A 24,622-nucleotide genomic window follows, 5' to 3' on the forward strand; every position below is an offset into this window, starting at 1 on the left:
AATGCCTGACGTTTTGTTTGAGAGCAGGAGCAGACAACCGGTTCATATCAGATGTTTTTCTGTTCAACTGGATAATAGGTCTTCTTTATGCCTTTCCTTTCCCCCATTTCCTTCAGTTCAGAGTCCAGAAAAAATAGACAGGCTAAAGTGTCAATAACTTTGATTTGCAACAGAATAGGTTAGACAACAACTTCAAGATTTTCTTCATCTATCTAAAGGGACCTTTTGGTTTTTCCCAGTAACCACTTACCCAACAGAATGGTCTGATTTATTACTCAAACATGTGCTGTCTGCATTTGACAGCATGGCCATCGAACTCTGACAGACATTAAAAAGTCTTGCTTTCTTGAAATTCAGCATGTCCCAATAAATTCTAGCAAACAGTCAAATCACCACCCTTCTGTGACTTCAGATGGAAGAGATTTTTAATCTAGGACAATAATAACATAGTTCCAGAAACATCTTCTATTTACTCCATACTTGAATACCTACTTCAGTTAAAGCTATTGGGACTTTATATTGTCTGGGAACGTCCACTTAGCCATTTTGGTGCATCATGCATTAATTGATAAGACAGTATTCACGCATGATATAGTTAAGAGGTTCATGAAGGGATTAGTAAATGTTTATCGTCCAGTCTGAGTAATCTCTGATATGGGATCTCAACCTAGTACTTACTCAGTTTGTGACCACGCCCCCCCTTTGAACCTATGAGGGAATGTTCCTTATTTCACCTTTCTGTCAAAACAGCCTTCATTATACTAATCACATCTTCTAGAATAATAAGCAAATTACAGGACCCATGGCTGACTAATTGTTTACTGTCACCCACAATGACAAAGCAGTCTTCCATCTCATCCTAAATTCCTTCCCAAAGTGGTAAGAGTTCTGCCTCATCAGTCTGTTAACTAACTGGTATTCTAAAATAAACGTGCTAACAATAAACTTGCATACATCATTTAATAAAACATACATTCAGCCTTTCCCTCTTTAGGGGTGGATCTGGTAATGATGACAGTGTTTCGGATCTCTGGGGTAGATCGGGGTAGACTCTGAAGCACAGATCTGTGGCCTGGATGTGGTTCTGCAGTGAATTCACAAACTGTAGAATGATCATATACACGTGACCCTCCATATGGCTGAATGGGATGGATAGGTTCCAGAAGCAGAGGTTTGAGGTGCCTCTCAGAGATCAGGGGACCTGTTGAGTGAACTTCATGCTCCTACTCAGGTAGCATTGAGTTTGAGCCTGAGATGTACATGAGTAATTCAAATAATTCTTTCCAGTGTACATCATCTTATATTGTTTATAACACATTTCACTTGCCATTGTGCTGCCCTTTCACGTAGATTTAAGTCCCTCTGAAGTTCCTCTCATTCTTTTCTCCTCTTGACTAACCTCAATAATTTTGTCACCTCACTCTATCATCCTTCCCTTTTCTCTTCCCCTCCTCATCTACTTCTAACATCTCTTTTGACACCTTGCTCTTTGACAATGATGTCTCACTCTTTCACAGTGTTTTTTATTATCTGAAGAGAGCAGGTCTGCAGTAGGTATCTCAACATCTGCAGCTTCACCACAATGCTCCTTTCCTCTTTAAGTGTTCTGTTTTTCTCCCTGGTAGTCCAGCAGATTCAGTCTTGCACAGTCTGTCCAAATCTTTAGTCTTTTGCATCTGATGCACATAAATATAATTTCTTCTTTGCCTATTTCTCTTCAAAGTTTTCTTAGCTCTTCTCACTTCCATCTTACTTTTTACTTGCCATACATTGTTCCTTGGGCTGCATTTCTGTTTTCTGGAAGATATCTGTTTTGCTCAAATAAGCTCCTATATCTTACCATTAAACTATTTTTATTGTCTTTGGTGTTTTTTTTTTTTTTTTAAATTTCTGAGTGTCACTTGTGGTATACATTCTGAGTCTGATATTAATTTCCTTTGAGTCTGATATTAATTTGCCTCCCTTAACTAATTTCCCCATTTTAAAAAATAATCCCCTCTTTAAAGTTTGGAATACTACTTGACATTTTTTTTTAGATATGGAGAAAAAGAACTGAGTGCCTTGAGGACCATGCTCCCTGTTATACCCTTAGGTCTAAACTTTTGAAGCCACTCAGAAGCACTCATGCATAAGACTACATTTTAGTCACGGGTATTTTTAGTAAAAGTCATGGACACGTCACGGGTAGTAAACAAAAATTCACAGACCTGTGACCTGTCCATGACTTTTACTAAAAATACCCCTGACTAAAATGGGGGAGGGTGGGGAGAGAGACTCGGGGGGCACAGCAGGTGCTGGTGAGGGAGGGCTCGGGGGGGGGGGAAGTCGCGGCCCGGGGGGGCACCATGGGTGCTTGGGGGACGCCGTGGGTGTTGGGGAGGGAGGTGCAGCCCAGGGAAGCACCATGGGTGCTGGGGAAGGGGGCGCAGGTGCTGGGGGGGGTGGGGTTGGCGTCGCGGCCAGGGCGGGCATGGGTACAAGGGGGCGGGCTTGGAGGGGCTGGGGCAGGCTCCTTATCCAGTTCTTGGGAAGCGGTGGTCCCAGCTCCCTAGCTCTACGTGCTGATTCCACTCTGCCCCAAGCCCAGTTTCTGCAGCTCCCATTGGCTGGGAACTGGAGCCAATGGGAGCTGCAGGGGCAGTGCCTGGCTGCTGGCAGAGGCAGCAGGTGGAGCTAGGGGAGCTGAGGGAGAGGAATAACCCCTTTCCCCCCACACACAAATCAACAGTAGCTCAAGCCCTGAGCCCCCCTGCACCACACCCTATGGCAGGGGGACCCTGAGACTCACCTTGGGGCTGCTTGAGCTGCTCAGGCGGCTCCTGGGCAAGCCACAATGGGCTGCTGCAGAAGTCTGAGGTCACGGAAAGTCACGGAATCCGTGACAAACATGGAGCCTTACTCATACAGCCTCAAAGGTCACACTTTCGCTCTCCAGCACAGGGGAGGGCAAACTACGGCCCATGTGCCAGTTCCGGCCCATCAGGGCTTTCAGTCTGGCCCATGGGGATTGCGAGCCCCATGGCGCAGCGGGGCTAAGGCAAGCTCTCTGCCTGCCCTGGTCCTGCGCCGCTCCTGGAAGCGGCCGGCACCACGTCCCTGCAGCCTTTGAGGCGGGAGCAGAGTGCTCTGTGCACTGCCCTTGCCTGCAGGCACCGCCCCCCGCAGGTCCCATTGGCCGGGAACCACCCCACACCCATGAGCCACTGCCAGACATGCTGGCCACTTCCAGGAGCGGCGTGCGGCCAGGGCAAACAGGGAGCCTGCCTCAGCCCTGCTGCACACCGCTGCCACCCCCAGAGCTGCTCGAGGTAAGCGGGGCCACAGCCCGTATCCTGCACCCCAACCACTTGCCCTGAACCCCTTAACCCCCTGTCATGAGCCCCCTGCTGCACCCCTCTTGCACTCCAACCCCTTGCCCTGAGCCCCATCCTGCACACTGCACCTCCTCCCACACCCCACACTCTCTCCTGCACCCCTTCCCCAGCACTACATTAATGGCCCTGCATACAATTTCCCCACCCAGATGTGGCCCTTTCGCCAAAAAGTTTGCCTGGACATGCTCCATCTTTGGGTGTAAATCTGTAGAAGCGATATACTTAAAGAACTGTGTTTACTGTAATTTACTGTGTTTACTGTACCCTGTAATGAACTTTTTCTTGGATGGAGAGATACAAGAGACATATCTGTAACTGTTTAAATACATTGTTGGAAACATGGATAGACGATGTATTTAGTCATAAAAGATAACAAGGCAAGATTAAAACCTTCATGATAAAGTGAGGGAAGTACATGAATTCATGGAAGTTCATTACATAATTCATTCAAAAATATCCTTTAAATAATGGAAATATTGGGAGGATTGAATAATGCAACACACTTGTTTGGAAATATATACTTGCCTAAATATAATCCAACTGCTATGCTTTCTGAAAGGGAGAATAATGCCTCTATAATCTGTTAAAGTTCTTTAGAAAAAATATAGATAAAGGAGATGTGATGGACATCATTTTTTTTTTTAAAAAAAGCTTTTTATAAGGTCTCTGATAAAAATAAACAAAAAACCTTGCTCCTAATTAGGAATATAAACCATGAGATAAGAGAGAAAATCCTGTGGATTAAAGAGTGGGAATGGTTATACGAAATGTCAATCTAGGGTTAAGCAGCAATGGAAAAGGCAAATAGGATGGGTAAGAAACTAAAGGAACATGACATTGTATTGAACTCCCTTCTTTGAAGCATTTTGTCCAGTTTCCTTTTCTCTTAAAATAAATAAATAAATCTGAGATTAAAAAGATAGAGAAGGACAGTGAAGATATGATTAAATATGATATGAGCCAAAAAAAAAATAAAATTTTAGTTTGGAAAGTGAAGAGTTACAGGGGACTTTTGGTATTCAGTGTTAAGGATATAGTGAACCCTGAATTGTGTATACTTTTCCTCTGGCCCATAATATGTTGGGTCATTAAAGGATATTAATAGATCGTAAATTTAGAGCAAACAAAAGGAAATGCTTTTTCACCAGCATATAGTCAATTTGTGAAATTGAGTTCTGAAGGAGGTTGTTAGGTTACATGTTGCATAAACTGTTGGGGCTGTGAGAGAAGTGCGTGTATGATGATTCACTACGTACCAACACAATCAGACTCCTAGCTGAAACATTATAAATAGATACTACATTACAGTATTATAAGTATTCTGTATTTATTGTAAACATAAAATAGATTTAAGAATATTTGTATTGAAGAGAGAATAATTTTTCCAACTAACTTTTTCCCCCTTCTTTTAGGAGCCGAAGTAAAGTTTTATCTCGTTGGCTGGCTGGCCTACCTCAGCAGCTTGCTCTCCTTGGTTCAAGAAAGCCTGAGCTTTCAAACCAGTTGATTGAGACCATTCATTCTGCTGCATCTCATTCAAACAAGGAATTGTTACAAAGTTTGCAAGCCACTGCTTCTCGAATTTATGGTAAGACTTTTGTACTAAAACATAATGAATTTTGTCTTGTCACTTGACATGAGAGGGATGGTACAAGGAGTGAAAAATCCTGTGTCTCCTGACTAAAGGCAGAGTACATACATGAAATGGTTATTCATACCCTTAAAATAGAAATTTGCAAAGAAAGTCATGGCTGCAGCAATTTTATTTCCCTCAAAACTGAAGTTTCATTTGAAGCTATCTTTTTTCTTTTTTTTTTTTAGGCTGGACTGATAGATGAGAACATTTGATATCTAATTTCTGTACAAAGCTGAAAAAGATATTCCTTTATTTTATGTTTCTCTCTACTTAGCAGTAGTTTAATGCTTTCTAAAGGCCTTGTTTGTTCAGGTTCTTAACTGAACCATCAGGGTTGTAAGGAGTACGTTCCTAGTAGAGCTGTTGATTAATTGCAGTTAACTCATGTGATTAACTCAAAAAAATTAATTGCGATTAATGGCAGTTTTAATCACACTGTTAAACAATAGAATACCTATGGAAATTTATTATATATTTTTGGATGTTTTTCTCCATTTTCAAATATATTGATTTCAATTACAATACAGAATACAAAATGTACAGTGCTTACTTTATATTATTATGTTTGATTACAAATATTTGCACTGTAAAAATGACAAATAGTATTTTTCAGTTCACCTCATACAAGTATTGTCGTGCAATCCTTTATCATGAAAGTGCAGTTTACAAAAGTAGATTTTTTTTGTTACATAACTACACTTAAAAAACAAAACAATGTAAAACTTTAGAGCCTACAAGTCCACTTAGTCCTACTTCATGTTCAGCCAGTTGCAAAGACAAACAAGTTTGTTTGCATTTACGGGAGATAATGCTTCCCACTTCTAATTTACAGTGTCACCTGAAAGTGAGAACAGGAGTTTGCATAGCACTTTCGTAGCTGGCATTGCAAGGTATTTACATGCTAGATGTGCTAAAATTTGTATGCCCCTTCATGCTTCGGCCACCATTCCAGATGACATGCTTCCATGCTGTTGACGCTCGTTAAAAAAAATAATGCATTAATTACATTTGTGACTGAACTCCTTGGGGGAGAATTGTATGTCTGCTCTGTTTACCTGCATTCTGCCATATATTTCATGTTATAGCAGTCTGGGATGATGACCCAGCACAATGTTCTTTTTAAGAACGCTTTCTCTGCAGATTTGACAAAACACTAAGAAGGTTTCTAAAGATAGCTACAGCACGTTACCCAAGGTTTAAGAATCTGAAGGGCCCTCCAATATCTGAGAGGGACAAGGTGTGACACATGCTTTCAGAAGTCTTAAAAGAGCAACACTCCGATGTGGAAACTACAGAACCTGAACCACCACCACAAAAAAAAAAAAAAAAAAAATCTACCTTCTGCTGGTGGCATCTGACTCAAATGATGAAAATGAACATGTCAGTCCGCACTGCTTTGGATCATTATTGAGCAGAACCTGTCATTGGCATGGAAGCACGTCCTCTGGAACGGTGGTTGAAGCATGAAGGGACATAGGAATCTTTAGCGCATCTGGCATGTAAATATCTTGCAACACTGGCTACAACAGTACCATGCGAACGCCTGTTCTCATTTTCAGGTTATATTGTAAACAAGAAGCATGCAGCATTATCTCCTGTAAATGTAAACAAACATGTTTGAGTGATTGGCTGAACAAGAAGTAGGACTGAGTGGACTTGTAGGCTCTAAAGTTTTACATTGTTTTATTTTTGAATGCAGTTTTTTTGTACATAATTTTACATTTGTAAGTTCAACTTTCATGATAAAGAGATTGCACTACAGTACTTGTATGAATTGAATTGAAAAATAGTATTTTGGTTTTTACAGTGCAAATATTTGTAATAAATAAATATAAAGTGAGCACTGTACACTTTGTATTCTGTGTTGTAATTGAAATCAATATATTTGAAAATGTAGAAGACATCCAAAAATATTTAGAAAAATGGTGTTCTATTAACAACAGTGGCAAAGAGTCCTGTGGCACCTTATAGACTAACAGATGTATTGGAGCATAGGCTTTTGTGGGTGAATACTCACTTCGTCAGATGCATGTAGTGGAAATTTCCAGAGGCAGGTATAACTATGCAAGCAAGAATCAGGCTAGGGATAACGAGGTTAGTTTAATCAGGGAGGATGAGGCCCTCTTCTAGCAGTTGAGGTGTGAACACCAAGGGAGGAGAAACTGCTTTTGTAGTTGGCTAGCCATTCACGGTCTTCGTTTAATCCTGAGCTGATGGTGTCAAATTTGCAAATGAACTGAAGATCAGCAGTTTCTGTTTGAAGTCTGGTCCTGAAGATTTTTTGCTGCAGGATGGCTACCTTTAAATCTGCTATTGTGTGTCCAGGGAGATTGAAGTGTTCTCCAACAGGTTTTGGTATATTGCCATTCATAGTATCTGATATTATTAACTGTGTGTTTAATTGCGCGGATAATTTTTTTAGTCACACGATTAAGTTTTTTAGTCTCTTGACAGTCCTCATTCGTAGAGGTGTTATACTTTGGATAAGACTTTTATAGAACGGTATTTGTTGCAAGAGTGGGGAAGTTAGCCCTTCTATATTGGCCAAATTCCAGTTTGGATAATTATATTCTTCTTACGCAGATTTTCCCTGAAATTTCAAGAAATTACGTTCTTCCCTGCTTTGCTTGGATGCAGTATTTTTCTTCTCTTAGACTCATAGACATTAAGGTCAGAAGGGACCATTATGATCTAGTCTGACCTCCTGCACAATGCAGGCCACAGAATCTCACCCACCCACTTCTGCAGTAAACCTCTCACCAATGTCTGAGCTACTGAAGTCCTCAAATCATGGTTTAAAGACTTCAAGGTGCAAAATGTCGTGTACTAAAATGATTAATCTTTGGGTCAGGGATCATCTTTTCATTATATTTGTACAGTGCAGTTCTCAACTTGCGGCTCAATTAGCACATGTCTGCGGCGCATGTGACGTTCTCAGGTCCATACAGGTAGTATTGGATGAAGCCCACCAGCCCACCATGGTAACTAAGTTGAGAACCACTGATACAGTACTTAGCATACTTAGGCCCCCTGGTTCATGACTGGGGCTACTAGTTGCTACTGCAATATGAATAATAAGTGTTGCTGTATGCTGTTAAACAGCTCCTCTGTTCCATCCCAGGCTGCATTTTGCTTGTGGTTGAAAGGAATTCCTGTGTTTTATATAAAAGTTGGTTAAATATTTTGAGGTCTATCAGGTTGAAAAGTCCTATATAAAGTATTTTTGTTACTGTTGTTTTAATAATAATTTCTCTGTCTATTCCATTATTCTGCAGCATTGGAATTTCCTGAAGAAAGTATTTCTTACTGCAGTGTTGCCAATTCACGAGTTTTTATCCTTAGTCTTGCAATATTTACTGTTTTTTTGTAAAGCTCCAACTCTTAGTCAAGTGATATTGTAAGAATCTGTTTTCATTTTAAAATTAAGTTTCTATACTTCACTGTTGCAGAGAAAAGTCTGAAAATGTGACCCAATCATACACTATACACTCAAGAACCATAAGACGTCTAAAAAGAACTCTAAATCTAATATTTTTAAACAATCTCAAGATTTTTAAACCAATCTCTTAATTAATTTTTGGACTGACTCATGATCTTTGAATGCTTGGGCTTAGCAATACTGGAACTGTAAAGAAGTATCTAACCTTTCACTTTCTAAAATAATGGAATCTTTAAGTTGTTTCCCTGAGTCTGCAGATAGTCTGGCTGCTTTGTTTATCACTTTTTCTATACATGTGCTTGAATGGGAGTTTTTTTATAGTGGATTACACTTATCCAAACATGGATAATCTAAAAGCAAGTGGTTACCAAAACCCAAATAGAAAGAGCCATACAGAAACGGACATTGAAGCAACAACGAAAATTCATATGGATATTTTACTTAACTGATATTGTAAAATGCTTTGAAGATGAAAAATGTATTGTAAATGCTTGGTATTGTTAATACTTTTAACTTCTTATACTTACAGCGACGTAGGAGCCCCAGTGGCCTTCCTGATTTCTTTACCCCTCCTTGATTTCTCTGCTACTTTGTCCTTACAGACAAACTTCTTGATTGATTTGCTCTTACATTTGTGAAAACAGTCCCCAGTGGCCATCCATTTACTATGGGTCCTAGAATTGAAGGGACAAGTTGGGCTTTGGTAGATTAATCAGTCTTCAGTGTCTTATGCAATATTAGGGGGAAAATCTTTTCAAGCATGATAGTGTTTAATTCAGTTTTTTTTGTGTACCTTTTTTAAAATTTAGATCCACTAGATGGCACTCTGGTTCTTCTTCCAGCAGAGTCACAGCAACGCTTAGTGCAGCTTGTATACTTTCTACCATGTTTACCAACTGACTTACTTTCTTCTCTAAGTCGCTGCTGCATTATGGGAAGAATGTCTTCAGATCTAGCTGCCACCCTCATTGGGATACTGCATGTGAGGTAAAATGTCCATCTATTTAACTATGCTTTTGGGTTTTTTTTAACTTAGCATTATTTTTCTTTAATATCAAGTTATTTTATGCAGTGAGTTTTCGTTCACCATGTCATAATTACACTACTAATTTGTAATTGTTTATAAACATTATAGCAATTTAGCAAGTAAGGTCAGATATCACATGACCCTGCAGAGCCAGAAATGGGAACTTGATGGTCTTGTCAAAATCACATTCTCAGTTCTTCTCTTTGATCAAGTCCCTCCACAGGTTCCCCCTTAATTTTTCCAGTCTCTTATCTCTGTGTGTTATGATCTGCCCCCTTTGCTCTGCCAGAGATGGCAGCTTCCATTTTCATTTTGTTCGTTTTCCCAATAGGCACATTAACATGCTCTCATTTACGGTGAAACTCTCAGTAATCAGTGTCGTCATATCCTGCCCTTCTTCAAACTCCTTCTTAAGATGAATGTCTACCTTGGTTGCTGTGGTAAATAGCCTAATGATACTGGCCAGACAGATGGCTTATTAATAATTAATCTCTTGTTAATAATTGCTCCTTGCCTTGGAAGATCCTCAGAAATCCAGCTTGAAAGTCATTGGATGAAATCCTGGGCCCACTAAAGTCGATAGGAATATTAATGGGGCCATGTATTTCACCCATTGATATTTTAAAGTGTATCTTTTTGTAAGAAGGGTTCCTTCTAGGTGTGACAAATTTTAGGTAATATTTTTCTATTGCCTATGTGTGCCTCAGTTTCCCCTGTAGGCTACATTTTCTCCTGGGTGGAAAATGACTGTTTGCTCTCAGGGCAGGCTCAGAGACATAGGTACTAATGTTGCCTAGTTGTCTGAGCTTGAGTGGGTCATTGGAAAAGGACTGGCTGAGGTGGTAATGGCAAATCCAATCACTAGGACACTGAGTCTAGCAACCAAGGACCCAGAGGGAGATGGATTTCCTCATTTTTCAGCAGGAAACTGAGCAAACATCCTTCAGCTGGAGAACAAAGGACTAGAGAGGGGTGTGTGTCTGGGGCGGGGGAGAAGAGTTGGCTGCTGGAAGGAGCTGGGGCTATCGCTTGGGATCTGACTGAGGAGGTCAGATGGAGAGACAGACAAAGCTGGAACCATGGGGTTCCCTACAGCTTGGCTGGGCTCGGGGCTAACTAGAATGGTCTGTGCTTTAACCTTTAGTTTTCTATGCTAACCTAAGGACTGTCTGTGCTGTGTTTCAGTTGACTAATAAACCCTACTGTTTTGACAATGCTGTTTGAGTGTCACTGCAAATGCTTGGTGAGGTGGTGAGGCCGTGTGGCCTACCTTAAAGGAAGAGTGAGACCCTTGGGTGTGTGGCACACTGAAGAGTTTCTCCAAGAGACTATCCCGAAACTAGGGGGGGTAGCACCAATGCTGTGGATCTGTAAAGAAGGTATCTTTAAACTTAAATTTGTCTCCCTCTACGGTTGGACGCCAGATAAATAAGCTCGAGGAGAGGATTGAAAAAGTCACACAATTTTTCAAAACGTTCTAAAACTTAAGAAATAGTTTTCCAGCAAAGTGTATGGCGCATAACACAGTGCATAATGGTGGGGTGTGGTATAAAAATTTTATTGGTACTAGTTTAGGAAAATCTGCACAACGTGTTTATGGATTCACCACTAGTGAATAATGCAACCAATGCACAAAATGATGCCAATAAAAATTGTACATACCATGTTATCATGTCTTAAACTATAAGATTAAGGCCCTGTGTAGTTTGTGGCAAGTTAGAAATAAAATTCTGTGGCAAAGCCCATGGCCATATACTAGAGTTCAGTGGCGGCCTCAATTTCAATACATCCTTTCAATTTTGAAATAAATGCAAAAATGATTAATGCAATGGGGACAGTTTTCCTTGTGGTGTTTATTCTGATATTAAATAAAATTTACGTTATGCTGTCTCAATTTTTAAGAGTGCGGCAGATTTTTGTATTAAACGCATTACTGCATTCTGGAAGTTGTCAGGAAGCTGGAGATTTTGGCAGCTGGGTAGGGGACAGTTGGTTCTTTTGGCACCTCAGAAGGCGTGGGAGGTAGTTAAGATTTTTGGCACCCAGGAGGTAGTTAAGACTTTTGGCAGTGGAGAAGTAATGCATCTCATCTGCCCTTCCTCTTTGCAAGCAGAGGCAAAGAGTGATTTTGAATTTGTGGGGGTGGGGGCCAGAAGGGGCGGGCTTTGAACTCCTAGTCTTCTACCCTAGTGATCCGTGACAGCAATCAACTTGACCCACTGCTCTCCACTCCAGTTTTTCCTACTTCAAACAGCAATTATGAATAAGAACATTAAATAGGATATTTCTGCTTAAAATGACTAGCAGTGAGCAAGTTAACAAAATTGCCATTTAAATTGTTGTTAGTATGTTGGAATCAACACCCCACTGAGGTGACTGTGACTATGCACATCTTGTTGTTTCAGTCTGTCTGTGGACTCGGGGCCTTGTCTACAACTAGATTTTTTTTTTTTTTTTTTTATTAAAATTTCTGATAGTTGCTACTACCAGTAGAGCTCCATGGATGGTAGCAGCAGTGAGAAATCTGCTGTCGACAGACATTTTACCAGTTCGTTGCATAGATCTACTCTGAATAGAGTTAGACAAGATGGTGGTTAAAATATCAGCATCCGGACTACCCCAGAAATCTCACCCTTACTGCCCCCTTGCTGGGGAGTTTTAAGAGGGAAAAAAAAAAAAGAATGCCGATTGGGTAGAGGCAGCCAGAAATAAAACACTGCACTAGTTTACAGTCAGGCCCCATTGAGATGAGTAGCTTACCAAGATTTGAAAATAATTGGGCACTTATGAATAATGAGAACATTCAAAGTTACAGTAATAGAGATTTAATAATTTTTTTTTTAGAAGGCATATTAACTCCTGTTTCAGGGCATAAACCAACCTCTAATGGACGGAGGGGCTTGTCTACATGGGAAGTTACACTAGTAAAAGGGTAAAATATGAATTAAACCAGTGTAACTCCCTGTGAGGGCACTCTCATTCCAGAATAAGAATGCCTTTTCTCGGTTTAGTTAATACTTCAGAAGCAGTTTAAACTGAACTGGAAAAAGACACTAATTGCAGAATGAGTGTCCACAGGGAGTTACACCAATATAACTATGGCGGCTTAAGTATACCAGTATGATCATATCTGTATAATGTCTTGTGCAGACTAGCCCTAAGAAACTTGTCTTGTGGGCAGGTTACTCTATAATTGCCTGTTGCAGCGTTTCTGGCACTTTCCTTTGAATCATTTGGTGTTGTTCGCTCTTAGAAACAGGATAGTATTCTAGGCGAACCATTGTTTTGATCTAATAAGGCAGTTCCTACATTCCCATCTACATAAGGAAAAATCATGGCTGAAAACTGATATCTGCAATAGTTGTTCCCTCTGGAACCATTTTTGAAAATCACGCAACTGCTGGTGTCGATTGAAACAAGTCATTTTCAACTTTGCAACAGAAAACATGACTGAGCGAAAATTAAAATGTTCTTGTCCCTATGTATGTTACCAATTAAACCTTTTTCAGTATCTGTTCTGAAAGGCCCATTGCTGACCTCTGTTTTCAGTAGTCAGTTTCCTAATATATATGTATGGTGGGCCTTTGTATTTGGAAAATCAGATGTCAAGAATTATAACATTCATAAACCAGTCATAGAACACTTCAATCTCTCTGGTCACGCGATTACAGACATGAAAGTTGCGATATTACAACAGAAAAACTTCAAAACCAGACTCCAGCGAGAGAGTGTTGAATTGGAATTCATTTGCAAATTGGATACAATTAATTTAGGCTTGAATAGAGACTGGGAGTGGCTAAGTCATTATACAAGGTAACCTATTTTCCCTTGTTTTTCCCCCCCCCCCCCCCCCCCGACGTTTTTGTTAAACCCTGGATTTGTGCTGGAAATGGCCCAACTTGATTATCATAGACATTGTAAGGAGAGTGATCACTTTAGATAAGCTATTACCAGCAGGAAAGTGGGGTGTGGGGGGAAAAGAAAACCTTTTGTAGTGGTAAACACCCATTTTTTCATGGTTTGTGTGTATAAAAAGATCTTCTGTACTTTCCACAGTATGCATCCGATGAAGTGAGCTGTAGCTCACAAAAGCTTATGCTCAAATAAATTGGTTAGTCTCTAAGATGCCACAAGTACTCCTTGTATTTGGAAAGTTTTCTTTCACAATCAAAAGGGCTAAAAATGTAAGTTTAAAAATTCCAAAACTTTAAAACAGACGGCTGCACAGTTTGGTAACAAGAACTTGGTTCTGCTGCATGTTCTGTAGCCACAGAATACATGTGTTTTGCCTATACAAGTTTATATAAATCAATCCTCCAGATTCTTCAATATGCTGTAGCTGTTGGATTGTCTCTAGATGGCACTGTTTTACTTCTATTCAAATTCTGTTTTGTGGAGAATACTTTTTCATGTACAAGTTTCTCTTAGTCCAAACCACCTGCCTGTCTGTCAGATACTTCAAATAGATCCTATTCAGCAGCACCGTTGACTCGTTGTTATATTTGATGATTGTTTTTCCTGTCTTAAAAGGGTCTTTCCTTTTAGTTATCCCTACACTGAAAACCACGTTACCTGTATATGTGAGTATATGTGTATATATTCCCAGAAACACACGGGTGTATATTCTCAGACAAAGCCTATATTAAATTGGCGTTAATATTGAAAGTAAATATTCTGGATAAAAATTTAGGGTATTATGCTGTCAGAAACAGGATACTTTTCTAGACAGACTACTAATTTAGGGTAAAAATATGACAGGGACGTTGTAATTATCCCCAAAATAAGCATTATAAACCCAGGAATTTAAGAGGTATAGATATTAAACTTTTAAAAATCAAATAGGTTATGGTATGCAAATCCACAGTTAAGGCACCCAAACAACCTTACCTCAGCACCAGAGTGACAGAGTACACACAAAATTATAATTAATGTACATTAGTGTTTGTGATCTACTGTTAATTGGAACTGATTTTTAAAGACATTAGAAAGTTTCAATTTTTTTCCCCCCTCATAGAGTCAACCTGCCTTTCTGGAAAATAGTAGTTCCCCTGTGCTGTTAGGTGTTCGAAAGGAGCAGCAAGTGGAACAAATGGATGGATCGCTTTACTAAGGGCAGCCTGGCCTCCGTCCCACTCAGAACAATGAAAGATGGTAGAGCGTGTTTGAGTTTCTCTGAAGGAGAACATTATTTCACCTTTGATAGAAAAACTTTTATTTAAGAAACGTAATAGATAAAATTCCCATTGTTCCTAAAAAAAATTTTTTTTCTGAATCTACTGATTGCACCAAATCTACAAGATCCAGCTCTCTGCTAGTTTTTGTGTGAATTGATAATGCCTGGGCTGAGATCATTTGACTCAAAACATTTACGTTGTGCTTAATTTCTTACAATTCATTTTAAATAGATTCTTTATCTCCCAAATTAATGGGTTTACTTGTAAATTCTCAGAACATTAATTCAGAAGAGCAAATGCTGTAATTTTGAGGAGAGTATGCTATATTCTTCGCACATAACAAAGTGGTTGAATCCCTGCTTTAAGTTCAAATCTCAATTGAACCTTAACTATGGAACTGTACTGGCAACTCCAGCAAATGGATATATATATATAGGTGGGGAGAAATTCTCTCCAGGGATGGGAGAAATATATTAGCTGAACCTCTGATAATAGAGTAAGGCTTTAAAGCCAACAGTAGAAACAGCTGTAATTAGATTTGGAAAGTATTTTCCATTGTAACCTCTGCCTCCATTTCCTCATTTTTAAAATGGGGATAATACTTTTTCTACTTCACATGGGTCAGCTGTTTGGCGGTGCTTAGGACTTTCTGGGGGAGGGGAAGGAGCGGGGATGCAGCGTGCTCCGGAGAGGAGGTGGAGTGGTGGTGGGAAGACGTGGGCCTGCAATGGAGCAGGGACGGGAAGAGGCGGGCCTGGAGCATCCCCCAGCAAAGTTGGTGCCTGTTCTTCTCCAGGTAAGCTGCTGCTGCTGCGAAGGTGCTTCCTAGCGTCTTTGCCTGCAGCGGGCTGTGTCTGTGCGGCGTAAGCCAGGGCACTTCCCACCCACAGTACAGTATATAATGCCTTTTGTCTTCCCTAAACAAATTTACTTGGAACCTAACCCCCCGCATTTACATTAAATCTTATGGGAAAATTGGATTTGTTTAATATCGTTTCACTTAAAGTTGCATTTTTCAGGAACATAACTACACTGTTAAGTGAGGAGTTCATGTATATAAGCAGTTTCTTTTTGTGTTCAAACAGCCTTTGCAACCACAAAGAAAATTAGTAGCAGGTGAAAGCTTACTTTTAACAATGCTGAGGCCAAACTGTTGTTTCATTTAAAGTAGGAATATTTTTTTCTCCAAATCCCCTTTAATTCCTCTAGATATTAGTTGCAGTTTGCCATACCTACACTTCCAAAATACGTGATCCTCCAAAAGAGTTGATTAAAAATAAAAAAAAATTCTAGCCCTTTACCTGTATATTACAGCCTATGGGGGCGGAAACACCATCTTTCCCTCAATATTTATGATCAGGGCTTGAAAAACTTACCAGACCCATACTAGTTGAATACCTACATATGAGGACAAGGGCAAGACAAGAGCAGTGTTCAAGGATGGCATCCTGTTTAGAGTTCCAGCATTTTCTAATGCCACCTCCATGACCTCCCTTTACTCCTTTCCTCTCCTCTCCCCCATCCCTCCAATCTGGTGGGAAAGATGTGAGCAGTGTTTATCTAATGTGCTGTCCTAAAGCCACGAACTGTATGATTTTAAAACAGTTTGGTTAAACTGATGCAAACGGGGATACTCTTACTGAAGTTTAAAGCAGTCCTGTTTTGGTTTGGCCTAAGTCAGTTAGGAATTGGTCTAAGATAAACTGAAATAAACCACTCTTAAGCCAAAATAAATGTCCACACAGGCATTGACAAAACCAGTTTAAGAGCTTGTCAGCATGGGAAAGTTTTCAGTGTCTCTGTTTTATCTATACAGGTATAACTATCCTGAAAAAGTCCATCCATATGGTTTTGTTCATGCTGGATTAAGCTACTTTCATGTAATATTGCATCCACACAGATCTCTGCTTTTAAAAAATAACTGCACAATATTCTGGGGCAGGTATCCCATGGTGCAGTGTCCTACCACTTAGGTCTTTGCATTATGGGATACCTATTGGAACCCACTGCAATTCTGGAATTTGGGATCAAACTAAAGAAAAACCCACATGATTCTTCTCCAGTTGTCTTATAATTCACCAGATTTTTTTTTTTTTGCAACTTTTTGCAAACTTTTGCCAGAATGCTGCAATCTTGATAGTCATTTCCTTGTCAGGCTGCTCCATAGGTAGTGGCAGTCAACATAGCCAGATGGTGCTGGTTGACTTGAGGGACATCCACGATGATGTAGAAATACTGCTAGAGGAGGATGAAATCAAGTAGATACTTCCGCATGACATTTTACTGGAGTGTTTCTCTCGGTGGAGCACTGTTTGTGGGCTCAGCCAACTGGATTCAACTGGTGGAACAGGATAGTCATGTATAACTGGGATAACCTGTAGTGGCTGCAGAATTTCAGGTTACTTTCCTAGAGATCTGACCAGAGCTCACCCCAAAGCGGTGGAACACCCACGTGAGAATTCCCCTCAGATGGTGGAGAGCATGTGTCATCACCATCTGGAAGCTTGCCAGTCCCCATTGTTGCTAGTTAGTAGGTAACCAATTTGGTGTATTAGTAGAGAAACTGTCAGGGCTGTCAAGTATCGGGGGTAGCCGTGTTAGTCTATATCCACAAAAACAACAAGGAGTCTTGGTGGCACCTTAAAGACTAACAGTTTTATTTGGGCATAAGCTTTCTTGTGTAAAACAAGTGGTGTTTTACGCACGAAAGCTTATGCCCAAATAAGTTTGTTAGTCTTTAAGGTGCCACCAGACTACTTGTTGTTTTTGTCAGGGCTGTTGTCATGGAGGAGTGTGCTGCAGGCCTGGGTCAGACTCAGAAAGCTTGGCAATACATGGGAGATTATTGATCGATTTGCATGGTTGGGGTTTCCAAATTGTAGTGGGGTCACTGTTGGGACCCAGATAGCTATTCTTTGCCTCCTAAACTAGCTTCAGAATTCATCAGCAGAAAGGGTGTTTCTTCATCAAGCTGCAAGGCCAGGTTGACCGCTGTGGAAAAATTAATCAATATTAGTATGGGGGTAGTCTGGAAAGCTCTATGATGCCAGGTTATTTAGAAATTCACATCTGTTTTATGCAATGGGAAAAAATTATTTTGCTCCCAAGATGACTAAGCACACTAATGATGGTGTGATTCCTCCTGACATTTTGGGAAACCCAGCTTATTTTCTGCTTCCCTGGTTTATGAAACTTTTTAAACACTGTGTAGTTGCAGAATGATGGTGGAGTGCAAATTTGGAAGACTAAAGGGAAGGTGGAGGTGTCTCATGACAAAGTTGCAGGCTTCTGAGCAATATCTCCCTTGTCTGATAGGTGCTGGCTGACTTAGATAATCCAGTGCAACTTTCTTCTGTGGACAAGCCCTAACTACCCTTGACTAAACTAGTAGCAGAATTTGCATCCCTAATTATGTTAAATTATATGCAAGCACAAATGGCCTACACCCTATGTCCTAAAACCATTTATCTTAGTTCTTTCCTTTAATGCATAAACTTCACCTGTGTACCTGTTCCACTGAAAATGTAATTGTGAGCAGTTACCATATGTGTCCATTTGCACATTTTGTATGTGCCTTTCAGATGCATATGTTTGAAAGGTAGCCTATAATGCCTCAGCTACAGGGCTTATTGAAAGATTTGACCATATTTGTGAAGAATGTGTCCAAGAGTTCTATATGTAGCATGTGTGTGCCTCAGCAGCTGCTGTGAGTCTGCCTCAGCACCTCTTTCATGCATGTCTTAAACAGTACTATTTCTGCTGTTTTCTCTCATTAATTTGTGGGTTATTTTGAAAGAAATGAGGTAGTTTTCGTATTTGTTAGTCAGTTTTTGGAGAGTAAAAGTTTGTCACCACAAGTAAAGATGATGGTGGGAGAGGTAAGGGATTTCAAAGTGCAAATGAATATTTTTGAATTGCTACATTTCCTGTCAGTACATCTGAGCTCTGGCTGCCTGGAAGAGGGTAAGAGAGTGTACTGCAGAATTGAGAACACCAATCTCCTCCCGTTTAAGCTAGGGATTTGTTATCTCAAGCACCTTGTATGTTGCAGCTGCCACGGTATCACATGGAAAGAGTTGTTTCAGAAATAGCTAAGACCCAGGTAGGGCTTTAAAATCAACACCTTAAACTTCACTCAGAAATCGTTTGATAGCGAGCGTAGATCACAGAGCATGAATATAATGGACTCCTTTTGGGATATAGCCACATTCCGCACTAACTGCAGTTTCCAAGTGGTTTTGAGATACAGTCCTATAGCGTATATTCCAGTAATGCAAAGTGGAGATTATAAAGGCATGGATAAAAGTAGCAAGGGCTGCATCTGAAAGAAAAGGTCACAACTTTCTTGCCAAATACAAGTGAGAAAAGAGACTTTTGACAACTGCTGCTACCTGGAAAATCTGTGACATGAATAGCAAAAGAAGCAGTGAGCTTAAGTTAATAAGATTCAACTTTGATTTTTAATAACAATCGGTCTGTTGAACTGGTTGCCTAATGATGCAGTTACAACATGCTCAATAGAGAGATTCTCATTGAGATTAGATAAAATTATGGAAATTATAGTGTACCGTTTATCATAGTTAATTTAGGGTTTGGGCTAGATGATTGAAGAGGTCCCGCTCATCAACAGTTCTGTAACAGTTAGATTCCTATCTTTGATAAAACGAATTTATTCAAAAAATGGAAACTAAAACTTACATTTAACTATATCTCCTCCCCCATGTATTGGAGAGTACAGAAGGCATGTTTTAAGAGTTAAATATTTCTAACTTTTAAATTATGAGCAGTATTTAAATATATTTTTAGAAATTCACAAATAACTGAAAACTATATGTGTAAGTATTAATATATTTCACTACAATTTGTGTGCAAGATAGTTTGCTATTTTCCCCTGTTTGTAATGCATCTACATTTATTCATTGAAATTGAGGTTTTTCTTTATATTGAACATTTTGATCCCATTTCCTAATCACCTCCATGAATCTCAAAAAGTAATAGTTTTAACTAGATACTTAAATCCTATGGAAAGGGTGACCATATTAGTCTTGTATTTAATTTATAGATTAGCTTCACACAGCATATATTAGCATCACAATATTTGGCTATACTAATACTTTGGGCTTCTATAGAACCTTTCATCTGAAGCTCTCAAAGCATTCCCATACAATTAATTAAACTTCACATACTTCTGGCAAATAGAATCATAGAAGATTAGGGTTGGAAGAGACCTCAGGAGGTTATCTAGTCCAACCCCGTGCTCAAAGCAGGACCAACATCAACTAAATCATCCCAGTCAGGCCTTTGTCAAGCTGGGCCTTAAAAACCTCTAAGGATGGAGATTCCACCACCTCCCAAGATAAAGCGTTCCAGTGCTTCACCACCCTCCTAGTGAAATAGTTTTCCTAATTTCCAACCTAGACCTCTCTCACTGCAACTTGAGACCATTGCTTCTTGTTCTGTCATCTGCCACCACTGAGAACAGCCTAGACCCATCCTCAGATAAGTCATCTGTTGTACAGATGAGCGAACTGAGGCACAGAGAGCGTAAATGAATGACTTGAAGTCTCACAGTAAATGGAGAGCCAGACATAGAACCTAAATCTCCTGGCTCTTAGACCATGTTCTGTGCATTTGATAATTACATACAAAAACCTGTTAAAATAACATTGCTTGACTTTACAACTTTAATAATCAAAAGTTAGGAAATGTCAGAACAAAGGTTGCTTGTGCAACTTTAGTGTGGCTCTCTTGTGCATTTGTATTATGATACAGTCTTTAATTATATAATCACATATTTTTTCCATGAGACTTGTGTTCATTGAGAAGGAGTAAAGAGGCCCAAAGAGTCAAAAGTGTTAACATAAGCCTGTCACTGTCCAACATTAAACAGTTTTAAACAAGATTTAGGGTTTGTTGTACAGACTTCAGCCTGCTTAGTGCCATGGCAACCACACCATTTAAAATCTCTTTAACCTTTTATTAAGGCTGCAGGAAAAGAAGGAAGAAACAGTTAAAGCATTTGAAATGTAAAATATTAAGTAAAGCTTTCATATTAACAACATTCCTTTTTCCCTTTTGCTGAAGAGAGACTTTAGAAAGAAGCAGGCCAGTCTTGTAGATGGTATTAAAGATGGTAATTACTGTCCTTTTGGGGGAAAAGATGGGCTGGAGCTGTTGTTATTGGTGGTGGTGTTTAAATCCAATCCCATTTCCTAAGAAGGCAAAACAAAAGGGGAGAGAAAAGAATAGCAAACAGAGAAAATGCAGCTTCTGTCTCTGGTGTTGAGTCTCCCTTGCCACCTCATTGTTGGAAAAACACTCGCACAGCATGCTGTCTTATCTGCCGCTTTGAGACCTGGCAACTTGTACCAGCATTGGACTATTAAGGGTATTGCTTTGAGCTGCTTCTTTCTGGTCACAGGCTCACAACAATGTTGCAGAATATACAATCTTGGTTGGCTAAGTCAGATTCTTATTAGACCGAATGAATAAAGGAGAGAGATAAGAAACAGTGATAGGGAAGAAAAAGGACATGAGAGGGTAGGGTTGACGAGAGAGAGTCTCAGATCCCAGGTGGTGGTTGGGATTCAGCCACTGATGGTAGAAGTTACGATGTTATGTGGGGCCCTCTTTCAGGCCTGGTCTAGCTGGGAAGTCTCTCAGGATCAGGATGAAGAAGGCCTGGGGTTCCAGGGTGTGGAAGCCACGGTAATGAAGCTCACTCCAATAGCCAGTTTTTCTCCCCAAGATCTCTTTGTTTAAGGACCCCAAAGGGAAGTGATGCATGGAATAGTGCATCCTCTTATTATTTTTTCCATCAGTGAGGCCTTATTTGACACCCCGAATTTGGTTCACTCATTTTGGTTTTACAGTATTCTTGTTTACTAGACAAGATCTTAACACAGTCCTTGTTCTATCACTAGACCTTTTTGTTTGGACTAATTCAGTCTTTCTCTCTTGCTTTTGAACCTCTTCCCATCAGCATTTGTTATAGGTTTTTGTGGCATTTTATAAATTTTCCCTCACTTTTTACAGTCGAACTCATAAATGAGGTAAAGTTGTAAACCCAATGATTACAACAGATTCCTCCCTCGTTCACTGCACTGGATGGACCTGATCTTATGATGACTAAGGATTGTATTGTGAAAGAAAAGAAACTGTTTTTGATGGGACCCCTTCCTCATTTGTTGCAGAAGTTGGAAGCTGTATAGTGAATGAGGGAGGGGATTGCAGGGATGGAAAGGTTTGTCTCATAGTGGCAGTAAGATGAAACTGGTATGTGTCTGTGGTGGGGCGGTGCCCCACCCCCATGCCAGGTTGGGCTACAACAGGCCAGAGCGGCTGCACAAGGCGGCAGCCAATCAGGGAGGGCCTGTTAGAGAGCCAATCAGGGCCAGTATTACAGCCAGCCAATCAGGGCTAGGCAAGGCCCTATATAAAGGCTGCCCAGGAAGGGAGCAGGCAGCGTCTCTCAGACCTGTAAGGGAGAAGGTCTGTCACCTGAGTGAAGGAGACCAGCACCCAGGACAGCGCAGTGCTGGGCAGGCTTGGGGGAGCTGAGGAGAGCTCCAGCCCAATACCCGCCAGGCTGCAGGTCCTGATAGAAGGGCCCACAAGTGCAAGCTGGCCGAAGGGGAAGTGGCCAAGGGAGGAGAGGCGAACAAGGGGAGCGAAGGAGGGCAGGGAGGCTGCTGCCAGAGGGTCCCTGGGCCGGGACCCAGAATAGAGGGCGGGCCTGGGTTCCCCGCTTCCCCCTTGTACTACACCCGGCTGTTAGGAGTGGCCATAGCGGACTGCACCCAACCCCTGATAGAAGTTAGACTTTGGGGATGTGGTTGGCCACTGCGGCTGGGGTGAAGAGAAAAGACTGCTGTTAACCACCCTACCCCCCCCTCCCCCCCCCGAAGGGGGTGAGTGTGGACTTGGGGGCACTGCTGGAGGCAGTGTCCTGAAGAGGACGCCACGGAGCAAGGAGCAACGCGAGTCCAGATGCCAGCAGGACAAGAGACAGACGGGACACCACCGACAGACGGTGCTCAGAACTGAGCTAATTCCCAGAGTGTACAGCAGGAGGCACTGCGGTGGTGAGTCCCGACACCATCACAGTGTCTGACCTGCTAGTTCCTAGCTCAGGCTAAATTCTGCAAAATCTACAGAACTACTTGTGATCTCTTATTTTTGACCTTTGTGATTTTATGCTCCCTCTGTAGGGCTCTTCAAAACAGTGGACTTAAAACCTGTGGGCTTCAAGCCCTGTCTGTGCTGTGATGGACTAATCCCCCTGAAGGATGGTCACAGTAGGCATCTGTTCTGCCTGAGGGAATTGCACATTCCAGACAGATGTTTGGTATGCTTGTCCTTCTCCATAAGTATGAACAAGTCACACATGCACACGAATTGTACTAGTGGACAAGCCAAAATTGTTCTGTGTCCTGTCAAGCAGGCAGGTGATACCTAAGGCTGATGCAGAGAAGTTAGCAATGACTAAAGATCTGGCATCAGCACCCCAGCGCCTGACCTGACCTCCACATTGATGTCAAAGTCAGCATCACCATCACTTCCAGTGTTGAAGTCAGGCCCTGAAATGGGCTCTCTGAGACCAAGGCAGGAGTTCAGTGCCTTCCCGTAAGGACTGATACGGCAAAGCCTCTGGAGGGAAATCCTTCAAGCCCTGCACAGCATCATGGACTGGAGAGAAGGAGCAGCCTGCAACTCTGGACTCAACCAGCGCAGCTCTGGCTCTGTTGTCACACCTCTCAGCATTGATCCTGGCCTTGGTGGTTGAGAGTAGGAAGAACCAGGGCACCTTACCCCTTGGCACAACCTCTAGAGGTCTACTCCTCACCGTCATGGAAAAGATTCCTCCCTGTCATTGAATAAAGAGCTGTCCTCCCTGAAGTCTGCCATTGTCTTCACCAGGAGACATATGGGCTTCCACTGCAGGAAGGGCTTCTGATTTTTGGTTTTGGTCTTCTCTATTTTTGACTACCAATAAAACACCCCCAGGGGAAAAAAAAGAAGGAAATTGGTGTTTATCCAATAAATCTTTCCCTCCCTGACACCCTGTCTCCTTGCCCATCTAGTCTCAATTTTCTCTGCTTCCCCCGACTCCCAGTTCCAGTCTCTTTGCCTGTCCAGGGCTGGCTCTGAGGTCCCTTTATCTCGCAGGCTCCTTGTCCCTGTGTATGCTCCCCATGTACAGCTCTTGTCTCCTCTGTATGCAATTCAGGCAACTTCCCTCTCCAAGCTACTTGGGAATCGGCAAAGGGTGCATTGAAACGAAAAGAGAGACTGGCTCCCTGTTCACCGTTCTGGTACCTGGATCAGGGCCCAGCATGGGTTAGAACTGTCCAATGCTGTAATTGCACAGAAACCCTGAAGCCCTGGGATGGAGTATGCTTTGGGCAGGCAGAATGTTTGGGGAATTAAGCTACGAAGATTCTAGCATCTCTTTACTGAGCGTGTGTGAACTGCAATTTTCTCAAAGGCTTATAACTTGGCCAAATTTGGGTGGATTTTCATGGTGGCAGGAAAAGTCACATCCCTGACAAATAGGCCACCCCTTGCCAAGTTTCAGGTTTCTGCCCCAAGTCTTGGGGGGTGCTAGAGCTTCTCAAAGAACAGGTCACCAGAAGTTAACATGGGCAAAACAACATGTATTCCCCCGAACCTCATTCTTGTAGATGGCTGAACCATTTTGGCTAAGGCAGACACTCAGCATGGGAAATTTCAACCCAAATAATTAGTTTGACAAAGTTATAAGCAACTGAAAACAGAGTCTTATAACAGGAAGTCTTGGGCAACCTTAATAGGTGGTGCTATTAGCTCTGCATTATGTCTTCCCTAGTTAAAAATCTAACACCATGAGAAACTTCAAAACGAGTTTTACATTGGGTCTCTTTTCTCTGTATGTTTTTCTATTATAATTCCTGTGTTTAAGATCCTTATCCATTCTAATTATATGCTGACACT

At 41.2% G+C, this 24,622-nt stretch overlaps 1 protein-coding gene across 8 annotated transcripts in view; it reads left to right on the plus strand.

The window, feature by feature from the left end:
- TEX10 (testis expressed 10) overlaps positions 1-24,622 on the plus strand; it is a 130,409-nt gene that overhangs the window by 43,114 nt on the left and 62,673 nt on the right. For all 8 annotated transcript variants that reach the window (XR_012157406.2, XM_078851651.1, XM_073332519.2 and 5 more), the window contains 2 exons: positions 4,787-4,962; positions 9,259-9,436. Coding sequence is in view for 7 of the 8 variants with exons in the window: in XM_078851651.1 (XP_078707777.1) it covers positions 4,787-4,962; positions 9,259-9,436 (354 nt within the window). In the remaining variant the exon portion in view is untranslated. The remainder of the gene's footprint in view (positions 1-4,786; positions 4,963-9,258; positions 9,437-24,622) is intronic.

Source organism: Lepidochelys kempii, chromosome 2, assembly GCF_965140285.1.
Source record: "Lepidochelys kempii isolate rLepKem1 chromosome 2, rLepKem1.hap1, whole genome shotgun sequence".
NCBI lineage: Eukaryota > Metazoa > Chordata > Testudines > Cheloniidae > Lepidochelys > Lepidochelys kempii.